The sequence below is a fragment of the Enoplosus armatus genome, chromosome 13 (genome assembly GCF_043641665.1).
Source record: "Enoplosus armatus isolate fEnoArm2 chromosome 13, fEnoArm2.hap1, whole genome shotgun sequence".
Classification (NCBI taxonomy): domain Eukaryota; kingdom Metazoa; phylum Chordata; class Actinopteri; order Centrarchiformes; family Enoplosidae; genus Enoplosus; species Enoplosus armatus.
The window spans coordinates 15,575,741-15,599,914 of NC_092192.1; the positions used below are offsets into that span (position 1 = coordinate 15,575,741).

General features: G+C 39.4%; 3 protein-coding genes across 3 annotated transcripts; 2 read left to right on the top strand and 1 right to left on the bottom strand.

The window, feature by feature from the left end:
* Positions 1 to 589: 589 nt before the first annotated feature.
* Positions 590 to 3,410, top strand: LOC139295479 (transmembrane 4 L6 family member 1-like). Its single transcript, XM_070917674.1, has 7 exons — positions 590 to 766; positions 1,232 to 1,297; positions 1,696 to 1,829; positions 1,912 to 2,100; positions 2,667 to 2,891; positions 3,074 to 3,171; positions 3,340 to 3,410. Exons 1-7 carry the CDS (start codon positions 590 to 592, stop codon positions 3,408 to 3,410), a joined length of 960 nt encoding a protein of 319 aa, XP_070773775.1.
* A 2,554-nt stretch (positions 3,411 to 5,964) lies between these two features.
* Positions 5,965 to 8,084, top strand: LOC139295306 (transmembrane 4 L6 family member 1-like). The gene is made up of 5 exons (XM_070917476.1): positions 5,965 to 6,210; positions 6,680 to 6,745; positions 7,408 to 7,541; positions 7,617 to 7,803; positions 7,940 to 8,084. The coding sequence occupies exons 1-5, from the start codon at positions 6,034 to 6,036 to the stop codon at positions 7,946 to 7,948; spliced, it is 573 nt and encodes a 190-aa protein (XP_070773577.1). The 5' UTR covers positions 5,965 to 6,033; the 3' UTR covers positions 7,949 to 8,084.
* A 1,455-nt stretch (positions 8,085 to 9,539) lies between these two features.
* On the bottom strand, positions 9,540 to 12,984 carry slc25a15b (solute carrier family 25 member 15b). Its single transcript, XM_070917790.1, has 7 exons — positions 12,852 to 12,984; positions 11,856 to 11,950; positions 11,283 to 11,541; positions 11,049 to 11,186; positions 10,047 to 10,222; positions 9,761 to 9,919; positions 9,540 to 9,661 (listed from the first exon to the last, which is right to left on the bottom strand). Exons 2-7 carry the CDS (start codon positions 11,908 to 11,910, stop codon positions 9,540 to 9,542), a joined length of 909 nt encoding a protein of 302 aa, XP_070773891.1. The 5' UTR covers positions 11,911 to 11,950; positions 12,852 to 12,984.
* Positions 12,985 to 24,174: the final 11,190 nt, after the last annotated feature.

Genomic DNA, 24,174 nt, shown 5'->3' on the forward strand with positions numbered 1-24,174 from the left:
GTGGACATGTCTAAGGGTAAACATGGTCCACGTTTCATAAAAAAAAAAAAATAATCACCTAGCCTCTTTATACTAAAATAAATATATGTTTTCCTGGCAAATACTATATTGATCCATTAAATACCAAGTTCAAAGTGCTGGTGGTCTATGGCAAGCAGTGTTAACATTTAATAGCTGGACTGTATATATATTGCAGATATCTGTGATTCAATTCTTCCTAATCAAAAAGAAATCTTCAGATATCCACAATGACATTCTTCCTATCCACAATTGCCATTTCAGAGAGTTAAATGAGGTATGCAGTATTGTTTTTTCTTCCTATTAAGTCATAATACATAGTCTGATGGATTAAAACTACTCAAACAACTGCAATTTACATCTATACATGTAACAAAGTGCTGTCTATTATTAATCACCTAATTACACCTCCCACACCAGTTCACCATCACTGCTAGTATTTAGCTGCCAGTGCAAATGCATTTCTCTCTCTTGGTCAGGTTCAAGTGGGACTTCTCTGAAAACAGGAAGGATTCCAAAACTTAATGAGCGAGAGGTTTTACAGCAGTTAGTTAGTTCTCACTCTGACAGCATGTGTGCTGGAAAGTGTTCCCGTTGCATTGCTTTTACTCTGTACCCATTAGTGCTCATATCCATCATCTGTAATATAGTGTTGTTCTTTCCTGGCAGTGACATCAAGTATGCCAAAGAGGGACACATTACTGAGGAGGTGAAATACATGGGGGGCCTCATTGGAGGGGGTTTAATGGTGAGTTGTCTTTTCTCTAGCCTGTTACTGAAGGGTGTGGCTCCGGACTACAAGCTGCTGTAAACTTGTTTCTGAAATATAATGAGCAGCCTCATGTAAAACTGAAAAATACTGGCTTTATACTGTATATTGTTTTTTATTGCTTTTGCAGTGGTCTCATCTGTTCTGGCTCCTAATTTTGTGCTTCAATGGAAAAGATCTGTGATGCTCTTAATTTAGCAACACTTTAAATCAATTGCATTATTGATTAGTGTCATCAGGTACCACATATTTTTTTAATGTACATGTATAATACTCTCATGAGGCACCTTTCATCCTGACTGAACCAACGTCTCAAAACGAAGACTTCTGCAAAGTTTCCCAAGTGCTGAATTATTTCACTAATCTTGTGAATAGGAGTGTTTTAAACGTGTTTTACATTGATGCTGCATCTGATTCCCTGTTAGCTAATGTGTACCACCACAGGTGTTGATCCCAGCACTTTACATCAGCTTGACTGGAGAACAGGGCTGCTGTGGAAATCGCTGTGGGGTGAGTCAGTCATTTCAGGTGCTCAGTAAAACATACAGAAAAAAGTAGCTTTTATTTTGTCAAACTATTATTTCTAAGGTCAAGAAGAATGTTCACATTCAACTAAATTCAAGTGTTTAATGGAAAGCTGTCATGCTGAGAATTACTCAACAATTAAAAAGAAATGAAATATGGTGCATGGTGCTGCATTACTGTTACACAACATTTAGGTGATCTTGAGATAAGATAATGTACAACCATCAGAACCACAGCACAGCACATTTCTCCTTTTCTTTTTTTAAAAAAAAACATGTATTTCTAAGTTATTAGACGGCGTTTAAACAGTCAAAAAAAAATACTGATATCATCTGAAAACATTTAAACATCAACATCGTTGATTTTTTGCTCGTCCTCTGCAGATGTTCTTATCCATTGTATTTGCTGCAATGGGAGTGACTGGTGGCCTGTACAGTTTCATTGTGGCAGTGCTTGGTTTGGGTAACGGGCCCCTCTACAGAGATGGTGGGGAATGGACAACACCTTTCAAAAAATGGTGACAAACAGAAGTAACTGTCTGATGGCACTTGTTATGATATATGAAGTTCTGGTTATTATAAGCTTCTTCTATCACACAGTAATTCGACCTACCTGACCGACTTTAAGTCGTGGGGAGACTGCACAGAGCCTAAGAATGTGGTCCAGTTCAACATAGGATTGTTCATCACTCTGACGGCAGCCAGCTGCCTGCAGCTCTGTGCCATTCAGATGATCAACGGCCTGTTTGGCTGCCTGTGTGGAACCTGCAACGACAAAGAGGTAAAGAGGTCAGTTTTCCATGTTGTTAGGACATCTGATCCACTGATATGTCTCACATGAGTTGTGTCATTTGAGATAATCTTAACTCCAGTTCCCCTCTCTTTTTGTTTTTATTTTTTAACTTACAAAAGCCATAAATTCCTGGTCAGGAAGCGTCTGATCGGTAGCTGAAGAGTTGACTAGCCTGGTTGCCTTCTTCTTTAATGTTCAATAACTGTTGCTCAATACTGGTAGAGCATTTGTATCTGTACAAATGTTCCAGTGTTATCTCAGATAGTTGGACATATAAACTTACCGTTGAATAGCTGGCTGGTAGTCCCTGCTAGTAATTTATGACCTACCAGCTGTAGGACAGAGCTGATAGGCAACAACTGCCATTTACCATGATTGTGGAACCCAAAAATGGGCCTCTACTGTTTCTTGATAATGGGGACAATGCAGCCTTTTTCATCCGCTGCTTCTGAGTTGTTTGCATTTGTGTATCCTGTATCGTCCGTACCACAGCATGCTTTCAGTGAATGAGAACCTGAGATACACATGGAATCAAAAAAGAGCATAATCTTTTAGTTGTGAGAACGATCCAGGGAGAACTGAAGGTAAAGATCAGGGAGGCTAAGGAGAGGTACAGGAGGAAGCTGGAGTGGAAACTCCAGCAGAACAACATCAGAGAGGTCTGGAGTGGAATGAGGACCATCACTGGTTACAGGCCAACTAACAACAGAGAAGCTGAATGCAGTGTGGACCGGGCCAACGAACTGAATCTGTTTTTCAACAGATTTGACACTGTGGTCAGACTCGAGTTAGAGACTCGTACCTGGAGCAGCTCCGGCCCTTGGTCAAGCCACACTTGGACCCCCTGCAGTTCACCTATCAGCCCCGACTTGGAGTTGAGGATGCCATCATCTACCTGCTCAACCACATCTACGCCCACCTGGATAAACCGGCGAGCACTGTGAGAGTCATGTTTTTTGACTTCTCCAGTGCGTTCAACACCATCTGTCCGGCTCTACCGGGTGAGAAGCTGACGGAGATGCAGGTGGATGCCCCCCTCGTGTCCTGGATTGTCAACTACCTGACTGGCAGACCACAGTATGTGCGCTTACAACACTGTGTGTCAGAGAGAGTGGTCAGCAACACCGGGGCCCCGCAGGGGACTGTCCTCTCTCCCTTCCTCTTCACCATCTACACCACGGACTTCAGCTACTGCACTGAGACCTGCCATCTTCAGATGTTTTCTGATGACTCAGCAATAGTTGGATGTATCTGTAAGGGTGATGAGGAGGAGTACAGGGCTGCTGTGGACTACTTTGTCGCATAGTGCGAGCAGAACCACCTGCAGCTCAACGTGACAAAGACAGAATCAGAATCAGAATCAGAATCAGAAACTGTTTATTGCCAAGTAACATACATTACAGGGAATTTGCTGTGGTCTGATGGTGCTATTGTTTCGATAACAAATAAGTAGAATATAAAAGGTAAAATAAGAATTAAAATAAAAATAGATAAATAACAAACAGTGCAGTGACCAGAATAAAGTAAAGTGTCCAGATAAAGTGTCCAGAAGGGGGTGGGTGGGGCTGCGCTCTTCCTAAAGTCAACAACCATCTCCACTGTCTTTGAAGCGTTAAGCTCCAGGTTGTTGCTGTTGCACCAGGTCACCAGGTGGTCAATCTCCCACCTGTAGGCAGACTCATCCTCTCCAGAGATGAGTCCGATGAGGGTGGTGTCGTCCGCGAACTTCAGGAGCTTGACGGACTGGTGACTGGAGGTGCAGCTGTTGGTGTAGAGGGAGAAGAGTAGGGGAGAAAGAACGCAGCCTTGAGGGGAGCCGGTGCTGATCGTCCGCGAGTCTGAGACGTGTTTCCCCAGCTTCACATGCTGCTTCCTGTCAGACAGGAAATCTGTGATCCACCTGCAGGTGGGGTCAGGCACGTTCAGCTGGGAGAGCTTGTCCAACATGAGCCTGAGTCTTCAGAGGGTCAAAAGGAGGGTCAAAAGGAGCTGACTGTGGATCTGAGGAGGACCAAGATGCCTATGACCCCTGTTTGCCAGAGCCGTCTGTATTTTCTGAGGCGGCTGAGGTCCTTCAACATCTGCCGGACTATACTGATGTTTTATGAGTCTGTGGTGGCCAGTGCTATCCTCTATGCTGTTGCATGCTGGGGCAGCAGGCTGAGGGTGGCGGACTCCAACAGACTTAATAAACTGATCCGCAAGGCCAGTGACGTTGTTGGGGTGGAGCTGGACTCTCTGACGGTGGTGACAGAGAGGAGGATGCTGTCCAAGCTGCGGGTCATCTTGGACAATGTCTCACATCCTCTCCATGATGTACTGGTCAGGCACAAGAGCAGCTTCAGTGGGAGACTCATTCCTCCCAAATGTACAACGGAGCGCCACAGGAAATCATTCCTGCCTGTGGCCATCAAACTCCTCCCTCTGAGTGTCGGACACTCAGAAGAAACAGACTGGAAATCTTCTACATATACTACCTCAATATTACTTATTCTTAAATGACAATACATACATATATATATATATATAGACATACATAATTTGCTGTTGTATATATTTTTAACTTTTATTTTTCACTTAAATATTGTAAATGTGTATATTTTTACTTTCTATTTCTTATTTTCATATTTTGTACATACTTTTATTTCTAAATTTATGCTGCTTTCTACTCTTGAATGGGAGCACCAGTACTGTAAAATTTCCCCCCGGGGATCAATAAAGTATTTCTGATTCTGATTCTGATACTTTGGTTGTGAATCTCTTATGAGTGACGGTGGTTGTGTGTTGCTTTAAATAACGGATTAAAACAATGCTATTCTTCATGCCAGGAAAGACATTCGTCAGCAGCATACTTACAACCTTGCTCACTCATGAGGAACACTGCCTCGCCCAAGCTTTGCTGGGAGACAACATGTGTTTTGGGCAGCGTGACTGTGAGGGGGTTGGAGCTTCCCTGCTGCAGATGATCGATGACAATCACACAGATGTCTTCAGTTCATCTGTTCATTTTACCACCTTCACAACCACATTCCTGCACAACTGTGTGGTGAATCAGTGCTTCTGTATAAAATTAACGTAATACACAAGAATAAACATGTAACATACGAAATGTATACAGTGCTCGTATGGCCTCTTCTTTTTTTTTCAAATTTCACAATTTTCTTCAAATTTCTGATACAATGCGGAAACGACTGAAGGCATCAGCCCACTGGATAAAAATGTTGCCTGTCCACCCACAATATGGTAATTTATCAACGGTTTGCAGTTGATGTCAATGACACATTGTTCTTGTGCTGCCATACGTGCTGCCGCAGGTCTAAAGTCCAACCATGTTGTGATCCTGGTGTCACAATGTCAATACATCACCAGAATACTGTACGCAAGAGGTGGCCTTAAAACATGTCTTTCTCAGGAAATCTCTGCTTCCTCAACAGTACCCACCAAAATAATCTAGTAGCACTTTTTTACTTTATGTAGCATTATTAATATATTACAGCAACATACAAGCATAATAAGCATGTTGGAGGCCTGATCACTAAACTAAACATAAGTATGTAACAGTGATGTGCCCATCAACAACACGTCTGACTCAGATGACCTGAATACAGTAATATCTTTAACCAAAAAATGTGCATCTGCACATCTAATTCAACAAAACAAGCGTTGTCTCCCAAAGATACCATGGAATGAGTCACGTATAGTTCTGCAGCCTATCCCAGGCTCTGTTTGTCCATGTTATCTGCTTGTCATTACACCTCCCACACCCTAAAAATCAGTCACAGTATTTAGTCTCTGCTCCAGGTGCGAATACATTTCCTCCGTTGAGTCAGTTTCAAGCGGAACTTCTGTCTGAGAACAGGAAGGATTTCAGCTCAAACTCACGGAACGAGAAGGTTTTACAGCAGTTAGTTAGTTCTCACTTTGACAACATGTGTACTGGAAAATGTTCCCGCTGCATTGCTGTTACTCTGTACCCGTTAGCAGTCATATCCATCATCTGTAACATAGTGTTGTTCTTTCCTGGCGGGGACGTCAAGTATGCCAAGGATGGACACATTACTGAGGAGGTGAAATACATGGGGGGCCTCATTGGAGGGGGTTTAATGGTGAGTTGTCTTTTCTCTAGCCTGTTACTGAAGGGTGTGACTCTGGACTACAAGCTGCTGCAAATTCCTTTCTGAAATATAATGTGTTAGATGTAGTTGTAATGTTAGATAGTTAGATATGACTTCATACTGTATATTGGATTCTAATTATTGATGATTTATGATTTATGGTGTGCAGTGGTCATCTCGCCTGTTCCGACTCTTAGTTTTGTGCTTCAACATTCATTTTGTGCCGTGTGTGATTCTCTCATGAGACACATTTCATTCTGACTGAAGCAAAGTTTCTAACTTGTGATGCGTTTAATGCAATTTGAAGATGTATTCCTCCCAACTTCCCTATTCTGCAGTGTTTCCTGAAGTCTTTTAACATATTCTACAAGCTTTGAGTTATCAATATTAAGTGATTGTTTTAGTTTTAACTACAATGATTTGAATATTAACTAGTGAAAACTCATCTGTCCTGCCACAGGTGTTGCTCCCAGCACTGTACATCCACTGGACTGGACAACAGGGGTGCTGTGGGAATCGCTGTGGGGTGAGAATTGCAAATGAGGGCTGGCTTAATTTTTGAATTTAATATGAACAATATAAACACAATAAATTATATATATATATATATATATATATATATATGCAAACATGCACTTCTCCAGCTAAAGTAAATTTGAACATTGTCAAGAAATAGTTCAACACAACATAAATCAGTGGAAATAGGAATAGCTGATGGAAAAGACTTACGCTGCAATGTGTCTCACAGAAACATGATCACAGTTAATAACACATTAAATTAGACAAGACGTGTGCAAAAGACTCGCAACGCTGCTGATAAAATTATCACATGACTTCTTAAATGACATCAAGATAGAAATGTATTCCTGTGAATGAGTTTGTCTTCGGGTTGTTGAGAAGTCATGATAACATTGTCTGATGTCAGTATGACGATAGCAGCACAGTAAATAAAGTGTGAGCCTAAAAGTAGAAACTGTTACCAACAGGCTGAAGCAAAACAGGTTTCAGCAGGTTTGGTTGGGCCTGTAGTTTATCTTGTTAGTGGGAAAAAAAACTAACAACACATGAACAGAATAAATGTGAGGAATGTGAGAGGTGATGTCAGCAGACAACTGAGGGCCTGTTTCTCCATAAACTCAGAAATACCTGACATGTTTCTGACCTCTGCTTATCATTTCACCTCTGCAGATGTTCTTATCAATTGCATTCGCTGCAGTGGGCGTGGCTGGTGCCCTGTACAGTTTCAGTGTGGCAGTGCTCGGCTTGCAGCATGGGCCCCTCTGCAAAGTGTTGCTGATTTGGACAACACCTTTTAAAAACAAGTGAGTAACTCTCTGGTGATGCCTGTTCAGTCTCTGTAAGTCCTGGTTCATTCATAAACCTCCTCTCCTGCACAGTGACCAGAATTACCTGACGAACGACACATGGTGGGGAACATGCACCGAGCCGAAGAACATTGTGCAGTTCAACATTGGATTGTTTGCCACTCTGCTGGCCACCAGCACTCTGCAGGTGGTTCTCTGTGCCATTCAGATGATCAATGGGCTCTTCGGCTGCCTGTGTGGGACGTGCACTGACAAAGGGGTAAGAAGGGTGGAAATGAAAGGTTTTCAGAGTTGTTAGGATATGTTCATTCAGACACTTCTCAGAGAAATTGTGCAGTCTCAGAGAATCTTAACCTCGCCTTTCTTTACTATTTGTTTGTTTTTTTAATTTACAGCCTCTGTGAGCTCCTGACAGCTGACTGGCGTTCCCTGCTGGAAGACTGAGAGTAGTGCATCTGAATAAAATATTCACTTTGAAACTGTTGTCTCTGACAACAGATTTTTATACTTTTTATGTGTATTTCACGCTGCTTACTTAATCTGAAGAAATCTGAAATATTTGCAAGGTATGTTGTGAAAATGGCACAATGTTAAAAGTAATTCATGTTAATCATATGGTTAATTTTAAATAAATTGTTTCTAAAAATAAGCAGCTGGTCTGTTGCTACAGCTCTGTCTTGTGCTACATTATATTTGGCATTTCACAATAATATCACCCTAACCCTAACCTTTTGGTTTATTGTACTTCCCAGTTTAAATAATTGCCTTCCAGAGATAGCTAGTAAAAGAAAACACAGGACAGTTATTGACACCTTTAATGTAGGTTGCATTACTACAATGAACATCAGGATTTATATATCTATACAAACATTTCAGTGTCATCGCAAATTGTTAGCATTCTAAAATACCTACATTTCTCAATTAACTTTAAAGGAATATGACTGAGATTTCCTAATTGCCAACTACTAAGCACTGGAAAAACCTGCACACGGAATGCAGAGTGCAAATGGCACATTGGATGAGGGAGTTGATATATTTCTTTCATTGACTTGTACATATCAATAAAGGGTACACAACAAAACAAAGGCAAAATGCAGTGATTCAAAAGGCAAACGCTGGGTCCCAGAAGAGTGGAATATAACGTGACAATACAAAAACAGTCAGTCTGATGAAAAATAAGATTAGGCTCAAATCTAAAACACCTGCTGGCTGTGTTAGATGCTTCTTTCGAGGCTGATGAAACCTGTGAGACTTCAGTCAAGGCTGTTTGAAAAGTGAAGCTGCTCAGTATGGAAAGTAAGCAAATGTTTCAGCATATTTATAACTGGAATTGCGTTTTTCTGTCACTTCGAAACAAACTGGGATCCAAAACTGAGGCGCATACTCAGCTGAGAACATTATGGGCAGCTAAAATGAATTAGTATATGCCACTTTATATGTTTTAATAAAATCTTCATGCAATGAGCTTCAGTAAGGTTTTTAGATTTTGTGCGTTAAAGAGAACCTCACAACCTAACGGAGTGCTTTTCGTACTCATGTACCTGCACACAGAGCAAGTAAAGAATGATTTCAAATGTCTGGCAGAGAAAAACATTTCAGTGTGGATACGACTTTGTTGAGGTAGACATAAAATAATAAACTGGAGTGTTGATCCTTCCTCATAAAGAGGCTGGTTAAGGTATCTCAATACTGTGCTACTCATATATATTTCTCATGTATGTTGTACGCTGGCAATAGTTTGGAGTGTTAAAAACAAGCAATATTTCAATCTAAAAAATATATTAATATTAGGAATTTAAAGGATGTAAACACTATGTCAGAAGAGTGAGAGACGGAGTGTGGCAGTTTTTAGGTAAGTTTAACAAAAGCAGGAAATGGCAAAAACCACATCCCACACTTAACAAGCTTCAAATCTTCAACTGGAGTTTTTGATGAGGCCATATGGCTATAACACTTCACTTCCAGCTCCGCTCCTTCATTAGTGTTACATGTATTCTAGTTGTCAAACTGCTTCATCATGAGCTTCCGGCTGGCCTCATAACCCAGGAACAGTGCTCCGTTGGCAGGGAAGGTGCGGACCATGGTGGGGGTAAGCCCCGAGTAGAGTGCCCTCATACCTAAGTAGAAGAAACAGCAAAGATTACATTCTGACTGATATGATATGCCTGATAACGCAAAGGAGTCTTGATTCTTCTTCAAACCCCACGTCTACTGACCTTCAGTACGAGCGATGGTCATGAAGGTTTTGAAAAACCCTGCCTGTTTGCCCGTCATAGACATGACCTGGATCCGAGACTTGACACAGTCCATAGGATAGACCACCAGCCACAGGCACGCCCCCCCGAAACCACCGCTGAACATGATTGGAGCCACACCTTCAACATACACAGTAACACCCATTAGACACACAACGAAACTATACATTAGATGTGTGGGAGGTGAAAGCAAACATATGTAAATATATATATATATATATATATATATATATATATATGCCCGTACCTATGTCGTCTTTGTCACATTTCATGTAGTCTGCGAAGGTGGTGCGGGAGAGCTCATAGGCGCCGAAGAAGCAGAAGTAACCAGGGACCTCTCTGGCTATGGTGGTGGTCAGGCCCTGGAAGAAGCCCTGCGGTCCCTCGTTCCTCATAATGGATTTCACCACCGACCACACTGTGCTTCAGACAGAGCAGAGGGACGTATGGCTCGGTCAATGCACTCACACCACCAGTAGTACATGCAGATCAATACATTTTTCATGCACAACTACATCAATGAAACACTTACATCACCATATAAACTACTAAAGAATTAATAGGTATTGCAGCCAATTACTGTAGTTCTGGGCTGCATGTTGAATGCTTTCTTTTTTTATAAGCAAAGAGCAATATAAAAAAATAATAAATAGCAAATAAGTTTTCCACAATATGTGACAAAAGGAGCGCTACCGCAGGTCGTTCATTCCTACTGTTATAAGACCATTTAACAGCACTATATCATTCTGTACATAAATCTGCACGTATTTATATTTTCCATGTATATATTTATTTTGTTCCACATATTTTTTATAGCTGTATTTATTATATGTATATTGTTTTTTTTTTTTTAAATACTTCTGGTTTTTATTGACACAGTGCTTGTTTGCTGTGCGTTTCTGCACCTTTCAGTCTTTGCTGCTGTGACTTGTAAATTTCCCCGCTGTGGGATAAATAAAGTCTAAGTCTAAGTCTAAAAAACATGACTTTTAGTTCTTTGAATGACAGTCTTGAGTTTTTGCTCTTAAATATTCAGTTACAGTATGTATATAAATATATTCAATTTGAGTCTGCAAAATGGTAGTTTAATATAAATATAATATATTCATATAAACCAAGTATTGTTTTCTGCATAACTTAACTCTCCTAGATATCAGCCAATATACGTTCATAGAATCTGAGTTATGTAAGAGTAAATGACCCTGACAATATTATCCAAAAAATGTGCGACTATTTAAAAACCACTTACTTCTGGCTCTTAGCAATCTTGCCTGATGCCTCCATTTCATACATGGCTTGCAGCCGACACTTGACGAGCTCAGTGGGGCAGAGCACGAGCGAGGAGAAGATGGATGCTACTGAGCCAGCGCAGGCTTTCTGCACATCACTAACGCAGAGGGAAGGACAAACACAGGACAGTTAGACATCTTACATGTGTTCTCAGGGTAAAAGTCGAAGGGCAGCCTGGTTGACGTCCCCCTACCTCAGCACAGCTTCACTGTGCAGTCCAGCCGTGAAGCGGATGACCTGCTGGCAGAAGCCGTAGCTCATGAAGAGCACAGAGTTCTCGGCAATATTGGCCATCAGCGCCGGTGTGGTGCCCTGGTAGAGACCTCGCAGACCCACTTGTTTGTAGGTGGACGAGAAGCAGTGGATGAAACCCCTGTACAGCGTGGGAAAGGTCTGCATCTTGACCTTTGCTGTGTCCAGAGGCTGCCCACTGAAGACACATGCAGCTCCCCCTTGGAGGAAAAGAAAAGGGCCAACAACAGAAGTGATGCAACAAAAGTACAGCTGTTATACAAACAACACATGTCCTGTGAAGAGATAAGGATCAGAGAGGGTGGCACTCCATGCGCAGTATAAACAGTCAACGGAAACACAGAGAGAAATGAGCCGGAAAAACACAGGAGTCATCAAAATCTCCTGCTACGTCAGACAGAGCTAGAGAGTCGTTTGAAAGAATCACGCTGCTTTACCGCTGCTTTTTAGAGATTAAATATTGCGCACGGTGTGTACTGTTTGCTGATTTTGGCAGATAAAGCACTGTAGTCACCTATGGCTCCTGCAGAGAGGTCAATGATGGCCTGGACCACCGGGTGTGGGGCCATGGTGTTCAAGAAGCTGTCAGGGGAGGTTTCTCTCAGCTACCTGGTAAAAAAAACAATAAACAACAATAAATGACACTTGAACCTCCTAACTCCACTCATAACACACACTGCTACATCTTATCAGAGCACTTTACTATAAACATAAACAGAATATAATCAGGCATGTGTTTCTTCAAATACGAGACAGTGAACATGTCTTTATTACAAAAGAGGGATCAGGGCTCACGACAGGCAGCAGCTGGGTTATAAAGTTCACTACGATAAATCCTGCCCCTGTATATGGCACCAGTAATTATTTACAGTGAGGGAAGAATGGGTTTGTATGGAAACACAATAACTTGAATTTTGTCATGTATAACTGCAACCTACAACCATTAGATGGTATAAATGACACATTTTCATTAACAGAAACTGTGGAGTCTTTCTGAATGAAGAAGAAAAGTATACATTTCTTGTGATTTATTTAGTCATTTCCAATATTTCCTGTGTCCCCTCGGTCTTAAGAAGTGCTTTAACTTCTACTAAACTAAATTATCAGTAGCAGAATTTCTACTTTCCTTCCACTACTGATGTAATGTAGCTACTCTATTACTATCGGACAAGGTTACCACCAGAGGGTGACACAATGCCATCGTTTGTACAGAAATCAAACATCTTTTAAACCTTCAATCGGCCAGAGGACACGCGTAACCTTTCAACCTTGCTTTGAGACAAGACATGGGAGTAAAATGTCAACAACGTTTCCCTTAGACGGGCAACTTAACGTTACGCCGTTAACACGAGTAGCAACAACATCCTTTATCAATAACTTGCGTTACTCGTGAGTAAGTTAACGTTAGACGAAAACCGGAAGAAAGTTACCGTGTTCTTCAAAGCCAATGTTAGCTTTGTGAGTACAGCAGCTACAGAGAAAAGGGGATAGTAAAAATGAAAATACAAACCTCACAGGAAAGCGACGAGTCCAGCTGGGGGCATCAGAGTGTCGCTGCTGGTGAGGTAACGTTAGTCTCTAACTGTTATGTCAAACATATGTCAACCTGTAACATTAACCGAGCGAGCTGCTGCTGACCGAAGCTAACATCGTCCACGGGTGACTGCATGCTAACTTACACCACCAGATCAGACATCCAAAGTTTATCCTAGTGTTATCTCTTTTGCAACATCTACTCTCTGTGGTCAATGAATGGATCGGCCCTCGGTGATAATGGTGTTGAGGAGGAGAAGCTAGAGGCTGCTCATGATACCAGTGAAGGTGAAGAGCTCTCACTCTGCTCAAAATTCCAGGTATCAAACCCGGCTTCGCGTTACGAATCTTTTGCACTCATTCTGATCTGAATGTATATTTCTTTAATTGTGTGTTGAATATTTTTAATAATAATACTGTTAGTGAACACAATTGACAAACTTCAAGTCATAAGTTTGCACGGGAAAACTACGCATTTACTGAAATGTTTTTTTGGAAGAATTCGCATACCATTGCGTCAATATCCTTTTTTTAATATAATTTTACCTCGATTAATAATATTGTAGTGTTTGTTGAATAAAATGTACACCGAAACAATGTTCAGATACAATAATATACAGATATGGCCATTGAGTGATCTTTTTCAATTTAAGATCTATGGCATGAGGCGGCACCAGACGTTAAAGCTTCCGGTTCACATTCTTTTTTGTTCTTCACAATAAACTCTCCCCTGAAGGTAGAGCGCTACAGCTCCCCCTGCTGGTTGTTTTTGGTTTTTGAAAAACTCCAGTTATTCAAGAGATCTTTTTCTTTTTTTTTTACCTCCCACCCAAGGACATTGTGTTGTAAGTCATGTATGCTGGTTCAACTTTAGCAGCTTTTCAACACGCCTGCCACAACAATCTTTAACAATCCAATGTTTGGCGCATATTATATTTGGATGAGCCTATAATCAGCATGATTGTCTATCACACAGATTCACATGCAGGTTAAAAAATTTAAAACATTTTGTTAAAATAACAAATTTAGAGCATTGCATGTCTATGTTCTTCCTTGTTTAGAAGTCTGGTTAATTCAGACTTCCAACATTAGATGAGTAAGGTAACTTACTTCACTCCCAACAACATCTAATAATTAAGTGTCCACCTGATTACAAATATACATAACATCCCTGTATTTTTAAAGGATTGAAAATAATTAACATATTTCTAAATCAGGGCAAACGACAGGAGAGAGAATTAATCATATAAAGCATCTTTACCATATGACGTGTGATTAATCCCTGAGGATCACTTCACTTTTGTTCTCCACCTTCTTTTAGGTCTGTGATAACTCATAATGGCCGATTAAAGGTCCCTGTGCAGATGTGATACAGTTTTTCTTTTACAATGAGGCTAAAAGATCTCACCAAGCTCTGTTTAATATTTACAAAAACCTGGCACAAGCCCTTATGAAATATTTAGCCAACAAGTTCACCAGACATAATCCAAACATCTAATTTGTATAAATAGAACAACTTGTCGAAATGTGCTGTTCTCTATCAGAGCCGCCTCAGGAGTTCTGCACTCTCAACTTCATACAAAGCTTTGTGCATAATTACCTTACCTATTATTAGGGGTGTCTGAAAGTACTTTCCCTTCCCTTCCTCCTGCTGAACAGCACAAAACCTCCATTAAATCCACACCTGCATGTGCTCAGTTAGTCACCCCTCTGCAACAGTGCTTCATAAAACCACAGTATATAAGGACTTTCTTGCATCTTGTTTTTTTAACAAACAAAGAAATATAACACAGTGTGGTATGTTTTTGCACATGTTGCTAAATAATAATGGATAGGTATCCTGTAAATGAGACAGATACCCCTTATATCTCTACAGATCTTGTCTTTTGCAAGTACTTGTATGCTAATACACACTTACACATACCTGCTATACTGAGAATATTGTGGGTTTTATTATTATATATATATATTATTATTTTATTATATTTACATAGGCCCCCTTGTGAAAACCTGTTGCCCCTCTTAATTTCTTCTGGAGCTCATCTGAATACAGGTAAAATATTTTTTTGCAGTTTGCCAACAAGAAAAACATTTTTGAGAAACATTATCTGCTTACAGTGTGTTCCACTCATGGTGTTTATCTTCTCAAGCTCTAACAGTTCTTAAACCACTTTTTCAATAAATAAGCAATGAGTGATTGTTCACATCTTTAAATAGTTTAGATAATAAGTCATTTCTCTTAATAAATAACTGCCAAATGATTTGTACTCGTACTTATGGTGAACATTTATTAAAAGCTCAGTACTCTACAGATAGACACAATATCACCTGCAGTTATTGCAATGTCACATTTAAGGTACAGACTTCTCAGTCTCCAGACTCCTGGTTTGACCATGAATATTTGGTGTTATTCCACTACGGACTTTATGGGCCTGCTATCAGGAATCCTGTAAGATGAGGTAGAAACAGGTTATTCAAAGGTGCTGTTAGTAATAAGCCTTCTTCACAGCATTGCCATGTTGACTTGTCACAGTATGTTACTAATAACATTAACAATGGCTGTGTTGTATTTAAGTGTCCCAGTAAGCCAGGACAGCGTGACAGTGAGCCTGTCATTTGATCATTTACACCGGTGTTTTTCCTACTGCAACATGTCAAAATGTCATCTGTGAAGCATTGGAAACATGTTTTGCAAACAGTTCAGTTAAATAAATGTTATTCAGCGTTGCTGATCAAGATGTTTGAACCTAGCTGGGATCATAGCTCCTTTTGATCAACAAAAATAAAAAATGGAAGCAGTTCTCATCACATGCCATCAGTTTAATAATCTTATAAACTTCAGAGAGAGAACTGTCCAATGGAGAATTTCAAAAACAACAGCTGAACTTGTGTAACGTGGATGATGTGGCTGACAAAGGTCAAGACAGCTAATCAATTAAAGTCCTTTTCCTCATACTCTTATTATCACTTCTGCTGTGGCTGTTTATCTCTCCCACATTATTGACATGAACAACCTGTGGAGTCCTGAAGGAAATTTTAATGCAACCAACAAACATTTGTCTTGTTGATAGTATATGAGTCAACGTAGGAGGGTTGAATTAAATTTAAAAAAAGTTTACATTAAAGAAGGTTTAATTCCCCCCCCCCCCCCAAAAAAAAACATTGTTATTCACCTATGAACTTAAATGCTGCCAAAATACCATCTGTTTAAACAAAGTAGCCTGGGATTAAATACATGTGCCCTCTGTCCACAGGCTTATCCTTAAAAACTCAGACCAGCGATGGCTTACAACAGTCTAGACTCACTTGACTACATGTTGTAACACTTTATCACTTCAGACTTTCAGAAGTTCAATAGACGTGCAGTCAATAAAAGACAAATTTTTTTTCATATCACTTTGCCTTTTATCAAAAAAAAAAACATTGACGTTGTCTACATCACAGACAAGAATCATCAATATTCTGCTTTAAACAATTTTGCCATGAACAGAATGAACCCCATGCCCATCCCTCCCCTGGAGCAAACTCCTCTATACACAGTATACTTTACATACCTATAGTTCTTGTCCAGTCGTTTTGCATTTTACATCATTATCAAAGTAGTATCAATAGCTTTAAAATACATACAATGCTCTTTCCATTGTAATTATAATCGCTATCCTGATTGTACATACAGTATCATTTTCCCACAGTTAGAGTCTGATGAGCCGGTTATGTGCCTCGTTTTTCAACATGTTGTTACAAAATACTCTGAAGAGACAACACAAGTCTCTGCATTTCATTAAACCAAAATACTTCTGATGATTCGTAGATGAGAAGCATTTTTCGCACGACCGCCGCATGTCATGAGAATGGAAACACTGCAGAGAGCCTCACGCTGTTAAAGTAGTTTTGAATACACAGTACATTAAATGACATTTACCCAAAATCCACAGCTTTTATTTATGCGTTCCTCCTATTTGACGTCAGTAATGTCCTGAAACCTTCTCAGACTCTCCAAGGGGCTTTACTACCAACTGTTACGTCTGCTCGAACTTGAGATTATGAGGTACAGTCAGAGAATCTCAGTAATCCCCAGTCAGAAGAGTTACACTGTGGGAACGACAAAGATATTAGAAAAGATCACTTCAACAAAAGAGTAACCCAAGTTATAAAAGTAGAACTAGTCCATGTGTTTGTATGGATTCCTTATACAAGAGTTTGGCAATCAAGTTCTCAGTATTGAGCACAAACTGTTGGCAGTAGTGGGCTGTGCTCAGTCAGTATACATTTTTACTTCATATAGGATTAAAAACAGTGACTGATAAGTGCCTAACAAATTTGTAAAAACCAGATTTTCTGAATTAAACTTTGTGTCAGTTTGATGTCAGAGGTCCTCAAGCCTGCATCATGGTCACATGTCTCTGTGTGAGGCTCAGAGATCACCATTCACACATAAAGCTTTGGCACCAGAGACAAGTCCTTTGAAAAGGAAATGTGGGCCAAACTGAACGCTAAAGAAATGTGTGGAAGACTTGTTTTTGTCGGGAGCTGGTTTGGATTGATATCTAAGCATCGAGATTTACGACCAGACACCAGTGATCACAGCCAGGCACTTGAGTGTCCTTTCAGATGTGAGTCGAGGGCTGGGTCAGTCAGGGAGGAACCTCTGGACTGAGAAGAATTAAAAACCTCTTTATCTCTACAATTAAAACACTCAAATTTGTTTCTATGCGTAACAGCGTGTGCTAGTGCAGCTGAGCATTTCATATCTACGACAGGGTCAAAATGATTTGGTTAGTGAACCAGAGCCCCGTGAAGTAAAAACTCAATCTAAATGTGGGAAAAGCTACCAGTGTCAAAAATACATCAAGAAAGCCTTCTTCATTTGTACCCTGTATACACACAGCCAGAGCCCGGCACTGAGAGAGTTTGGACACTGCAGTTAGTGAAGTGTTTGGCAAGGCAACACCATATCCTATTTTTTTAAATATTAACATCCTGATTCAATGCACAGTTTCACTAACGTCACAACGTGGCCAAACTCTCCACCAGCGGCTCTGGATACAGTACGCAACCTCATAAACTATAAGTCACACTACCTTAAGAAAAACTTAAGCTTAAAAACAGCTTGACTCCATTTAAATTTCAACAACTTCTTTTTTGGCCTAGTGGCTGTCAAGTGAAAAAGTTTTTTTAAAAAATCAGATCTATAACTGATTTTTCTGCATCTACTCTTTGCAACTCAGCTTTCTAGTAGACCTCTGAATTGTTGTCAGACTTTGTATTTTTTTGGCGATTTGTTTGACAGCAGCAGAACGTTGTAAATGGAATACATGTGAAAGTAACGAGTGTGGGCAGGAATGGCGCCGTCTCATAGTTTAGACCCATGTTTGAGTGTCGAGAGAAAAAGAGAGAGTAAGAGAGAGAGAGAGAGAGAAGCAGCACTATTCACACCTTCTGAGGACTGAATCCACGTCCAGATAATCCCCATCCAAATAATAAGAGCAACACACACAAGCGTGTTAATACTGTTTTAGCCCAGATAAGCAGTCAGCCACCGGTGCAGGCTGCTCTGAGGAGTTAAAATCACCTCCTTTCATGTTTGCTTTGGGGTTCAAAATATACTGCAAGTACATTAGTGCACATATTTGATTTTCTGTCAAAATCTATACAATGTAGAATCCTCATGTAGATTTATTTGTCCTTTTTTTCCTGCTCTCTGCTGCACAGTGTCCACTAATAATCAGCTTCAGATGGAGGATGTCCCATCTGCAACGTCAGCTTTTAAAGTAAACAAGTGGCTGGACAGTCGGGCCTGAAGTGGACACGTCCCAGGGTGTGAAACTACTGAGAGAAAGAGAAAGTTTTTTTTTCTTTTCTTTTTTGCATTGTTTTTTTTTTTTTTGGCCAAACCTCAGCTTGACGAAGCCAAACAAAAGAGCGAGGGAGTGCTTACATTGTGGCTGAAGTGTTAGGCACTGCAAAAAATAAAAATGAGATTTTTTTTTTCATGTTTCTGATAAAACACAGTAAGGCAATTTGATTATGGCTGACTGATAGCAATATAAGTTTCCGGTCTGTCTTCAGTAAGGTTCAATATATTCGCAATTTAGACTCAGGAGAGAAACAACACTTTTTTTCCATCTTCACATCCCATTTTAAGATTACCTGTGTAAAAACAGCTACAATCAAAAATGAGGCACTTTATAAAAGAGTATATAGATATCTAGGCTATATAGTATTAATCATTATATGTATACTGTATATTTTATATACCATTGTAATGTGTCACTTTATATTAGAATTGTGTTAACTGAAAACAAACTACAGCATGTACTATAGTTTCTGTCATTCTACTTGTATACTGTAGTTTATACTATTGTATAATATACAGTTATAATAGAAAAGCTCAGTTGCCAAAAAAGTATTTACACTTTGACTTTTCTTTGAAGATTTTGTGCAACACGTTGGTTCAAAGTGCATTAATATGAGATCTTGTTTGGTCGTAATGAACTCAAAAGTGCTGAATAATTTTATACTGAGATGGAAAGGAAACGGCAGACAGTCATGTGAAGTTTTAAATTCAAATAGAGAAAAAAATATATTGTTTATTATCTAGTCTCATTTGTATCGTATCATCTTACTAGCAAATATGTACCATTTCATATGTGGGCTGTAGTTAGGGACTGTACAAAAGTGATTATAGGGGGAGACGGGGGTCAGAGAAGGGGGAGTGGGGTTTTTTTGGCCAAGGGTTTCCTTATCCCAGATTAATTCTTTCTCTGTGAGGTTTATTTTAAATACAATAATTACATCACAAAGATGGCTTGCATTTCGATATTGGAAATGCTGTCTCCAGCATCTCCAACACGCCTGGCCTTGTGACTCAGGCAGCATATAATTGATTTGACATCTGTCAGCTTCATCTGATATATTGTTATTAAGTGGAATCCAGGGGTGGGGGTAAAAAAAACAAAACTGTGGTGCCAGAGTCCATCAGAAGCCAGAGAGCTGCTGCATGTGCTCGGTTAACTCCTGTAACAACCGTTTATTTTGCAGCTATTCATTCAAAAATAAAGAGTGGCTGGAATATTCATATTTTGCTATGTCTGCCAAAAGTATATTATTTTGAGATATGTGGGGAGTGAGATCTTGCATTTTTTAAAATAAAATGAGATAAGATTCAGCCCCCCTCTCCACTCCTGTCATTTTCAGACAGTCCCTAAACTGTAGTATTCAGCTTCCCTCACTAACGAGTCTGTTATCAGGTCTCTTCAGCACATCTCAGTGAGGACATTTACATACATACAATCTAATTATTATCCATACTGGGTGTTTGAAGCCAATTTGATTAAGCTGTTTACATGCATAGCAGAAGAATGTTATGTTAATTTGGCCATTTTTATGCAATGTTGCATACTGTGATTATTGAATAAATGCATTGTTGTGTATCCATGTGCCTACTCTTCAACAGGATCTATGTGACATCAATTGTTTACCTGTCATGAGGCATGAAAGCTGTAACTTTCCCTGCAGCATTTTTGCTGCAGCACAAATACAGCATATGTGAGTCCGGTGAAATTACTATTTTTCTGTTTGTTTGTTTGTTAGCTGCAGCTACTGATGGTTTGAAGTGTTAATGTATGTCAATATGGTAACTTGTATTTTGGGATAAAAATAACTAAATTTTGTTTAATTTTATATTGCAACACATTGGAGAAATTATTTTAAAAATGACATATTGACTGTGTGTTTGTATACCGGGCAGATAGGTGGACCTTGAACAATACCTACTGCACAAGTGAATCCACCAAATATCCTAAAACACCACTGAGATGCACTGACTAGACTTTCATGCTGGCACCATTTGAGAATCAGCCACAGGACATGACAGGACATGTTTAGTTTATGCATAATCAAAGCTGGGGCTGTATAAACATGTATCCAGTGTGAGTGCACATCTGGCGCTTTAGGGATAAAAACACAGTAAACTAAGGATAAAAAGAAAGCCATTGTTCTCATCCCTCAGCTACAACCTAAAGATCAACTCTGAGCAAAAGTACAACAATGTGATGTCAACTGCAACGGGATAATGAAATTGTAATCATACTGTATCCTATTTAATACAGTTTACACTCCTGTGGATTTCACAAAGATTGCATAAGATGTGTGGGATTTTCACACAGCCATTTTCTTCTTGTGTGAAAAACACAACATTTACATCTAAATCTAATTTGTATAACATAATTTCATTGCCAATTCCATAAAGTGTACTTTATAATACCTCAGAAATTAAGCACATTTTGAGCTCCTTCCATGGCACAAGAAAAGTGGTCAAGAAGTGTAAAGGCTTTTTTAGGCAACTGTATATAATAAATCAAATATGTTTACAGTGACAGCATGTATGAGTGTATGAAACCTCTCCGAGCTGTATTTCCTTCTTGTTTTGAGTCAAAATTACATCCGATGACCATTTAACTCATCAAATATAAGGATGATGTGACTTTATATAAAAACTTAAACTTTGACTATTCAAGTTTGCAATGGGACCAAATAAATAAACACTCCAGAGTGCAGCTGAGATTGTGTCAGCTGCCAAAGTTCAAAAGGATTGGCTCATGCACCGGCCACAAGCAAACGTGTTTGAAATTAAGATACACAGATGGACATTTTTAGCCATTTGTGTAATTCCCTGAAAGCCTTAATCTATGACTTTGCCTGCGTGATTGTTAGTGTGTGATGGAGCCACCACGATCAACATACTGGCCACCTGAGTAGTCTCACACACACAATCACATGTCACATTGTCGTCCTTTATCCATATTAAGTTAAATGATGATCAAATGTAATTTTTATTCAAAGCAAGGCAAAAACAAAACCTTTTCCTTACCCTGTGTCTGTGTTTGTGTGTGTGTGTGTGTGTGTGTGTGTGTTTGGCACACATTTGGTTGACAGAAAACAGCAGACGGGATGGGGATGAGTTTTCCAATGGTTTTCGGTGTTCAGACTCCAGTGTACAGTTCTGTTGTGGCAACAAATCGGGCCGCCGACCGCCCCCCTCACAGACTGAGTGTGGAGCTGTCACACCGGCGTCACGCTCAGATCCAAGACGACGACTGAGATCAACAATCTGGAAGAAAAAAAAATCAAAAGCAGGCAGGAATTTAAAACATACATTTCCAACACAAAGGTTTTTCTACGGTTTACAATACTTTATATGCTTTGTTTCAATATGTTTTTTAAGTGTTAGCCATTATTATAGTTTACATAATAATTCACAGTAAATCTAATTTAAGTCCGCCCACACAAACAGTTTCAGAAGGTAAAGCAGTTTAGACTTAGATCATATATTCTCAAAAGCATATTGCTTTAGTTGAATCTAAAGCTCCTGCTGGCTGCTTGGGTAAATATCACATGACGCATGATATCTTTCTAAAAGGATTTTCTGATTGGAGTCTCATGCACACTGTTGCAGACGTCAATATTATGTGTCTTGCGTCAGACTTATCTGTTACAGGCATTTCTTCTTTTTGATGAGCCACCTAAACAACACAAAGAGCTCACTGGTACATTTATTTTTCTCTCTGTTGAGGTCTACAGAAGAACAGAATAACTGCATTAAAGAATAACCACAGTTTGTACATCAAGGGAAGCTCAGACTCAAGTGCTGATAAATCAGCCTGTGGTTTGAGTAGCTCTGGATCAGTCCATCCACTTTCAGAATCAAACGATAGTCTGCAACCTCAGCACTCTGTTTGTGTTTACTCTGCTATGTAAAAAACAGCTAATTTTCTGCACTGCGTTTCCTGGTTTTCCAACCAGCTGACGCCAAGTTCACTTATGCATTATATATATATTTTTTGCATTCTTTAACTGCAGATATACATGATTACAATTTCGTCAGGAGAGCCCAAAAGCTACGTTATGTACACCTACCCTGCAGATGTGACAATACTGCAATTAAAACATGGGGCAGAAAATAAACATGTTAATTTAATTCTGATATTTTAATTAACATTTAATCAAAATGTAATTCAAACGGGTGGAGTGATGTGATATTTTCACAATTATTTGAGTGTTGATTGGACATTTGAGAACCAAGCCTGTTTATTGTAGGTTTTATTAACTGCAGTGCAGCCACAGGCTTCATTTTTGAGTTCCATTATTAGCATATGGCTGCAGTTAATGAAAATGGGATGGACACTGTAGCATATAGGAGGTGAGGCACATTCAATCACTAATTGCAGTGTGAAAAATGACAGGAAAGAGTAATTTACAGAATACTAACAGAGCCATGCATGTCAAATGCATAAATACATTATCCCCAATTGGAATAATTAGGCAATTATTATGATTATACATGTTCATGTAGAGAATAGCATTAGATGAATCAATCATGCAAATGTTGTAGCTGCTCCGATTAAATAAGTTGCACAAGTTGTTTGTTCCATTTAGACGTCTGATTTATATTCATATTTACTTGTATATTTGCATTTTAACATACTGCCTCCTGCAGCTGTTATTTATTGACATATAAAGCAATGGATCTCTTCTATATTTTACTTTAAATCCATCAAAAATGTACTTCAGCCTCCAACATTAACCATTAAATAATTGTCATCTGCGCAATGCAAGGGAAGCCTCAGAGCTGCCACATGAAATCCTGCAGCCGAAAGCACACCCACACATGAACATAAACACCTGGCCCGTGTTCTGTCCCCTCTACCTCCATTTATGTGAAATGGCTCATTACCAGCAGACAAATCAATTGGCTTTGCTCTCTGAACACCCACTTGTGATAATAAGAGACTCTACAGACAACCCACAGCCTGGAAACACGGTGCTGCCCTCCAGCTTGAAGCGAAGGTACACATCAGTGAAGGATGAAAAGGAGATTGAAAAGCAGTGACTAAGACCCAGACATGAGTTTTGTCTGTGGATTATGCACATCACATAAAAAGCTTACATCCAGACAAATATTACCAGTAACTATATAGTTTTTCCTTTCACCTATTTTTGTTTTCAAAAATGTATGACAATTAGGGCTGCAACTACCGATTATTTTCATTATTGATTAATCAGCCGATTATTTTCTTGAAATGAATGAAAAATGCCAATTTTCTAAAGCCAAAGTTGAGAAAATTAAACTGCTTCTTTAGTCGGACCAACAGTCTATAACCCGAGATATTCAGTTTGCTTTCATAGAGGACTAAGAGAAGCAGCAAATATTTGCATTTGAAAAAAATTTCTGCCTTTTTGCTTAAGAAAAGGACAGAAACGACTAATCAATTATCAAAATGGTTGCAGATTAATTGTGT

What these genes read in the sequence shown, in the direction of transcription:
- slc25a15b (XM_070917790.1), bottom strand. Translation starts at nt 11,910, where the DNA reads ATGGCCCCACACCCGGTGGTCCAGGCCATCATTGACCTCTCTGCAGGA. An exon ending in CCTCTCTGCAGGAGCCATAG is followed by an intron (nt 11,542 to 11,855) that starts GTGACTACAGTG and finishes TTTTCCTCCAAG; the next exon opens with GGGGAGCTGCATGTGTCTTC. An exon ending in AAGATTGCTAAGAGCCAGAA is followed by an intron (nt 10,223 to 11,048) that starts GTAAGTGGTTTT and finishes CTCTGTCTGAAG; the next exon opens with CACAGTGTGGTCGGTGGTGA.
- LOC139295479 (XM_070917674.1), top strand. Translation starts at nt 590, where the DNA reads ATGTGTGCTGGAAAGTGTTCCCGTTGCATTGCTTTTACTCTGTACCCA. An exon ending in TCATTGGAGGGGGTTTAATG is followed by an intron (nt 767 to 1,231) that starts GTGAGTTGTCTT and finishes GTACCACCACAG; the next exon opens with GTGTTGATCCCAGCACTTTA. An exon ending in GACACTGTGGTCAGACTCGA is followed by an intron (nt 2,892 to 3,073) that starts GTTAGAGACTCG and finishes TGACTTCTCCAG; the next exon opens with TGCGTTCAACACCATCTGTC.
- LOC139295306 (XM_070917476.1), top strand. Translation starts at nt 6,034, where the DNA reads ATGTGTACTGGAAAATGTTCCCGCTGCATTGCTGTTACTCTGTACCCG. An exon ending in TCATTGGAGGGGGTTTAATG is followed by an intron (nt 6,211 to 6,679) that starts GTGAGTTGTCTT and finishes GTCCTGCCACAG; the next exon opens with GTGTTGCTCCCAGCACTGTA. An exon ending in ACAACACCTTTTAAAAACAA is followed by an intron (nt 7,542 to 7,616) that starts GTGAGTAACTCT and finishes TCTCCTGCACAG; the next exon opens with TGACCAGAATTACCTGACGA.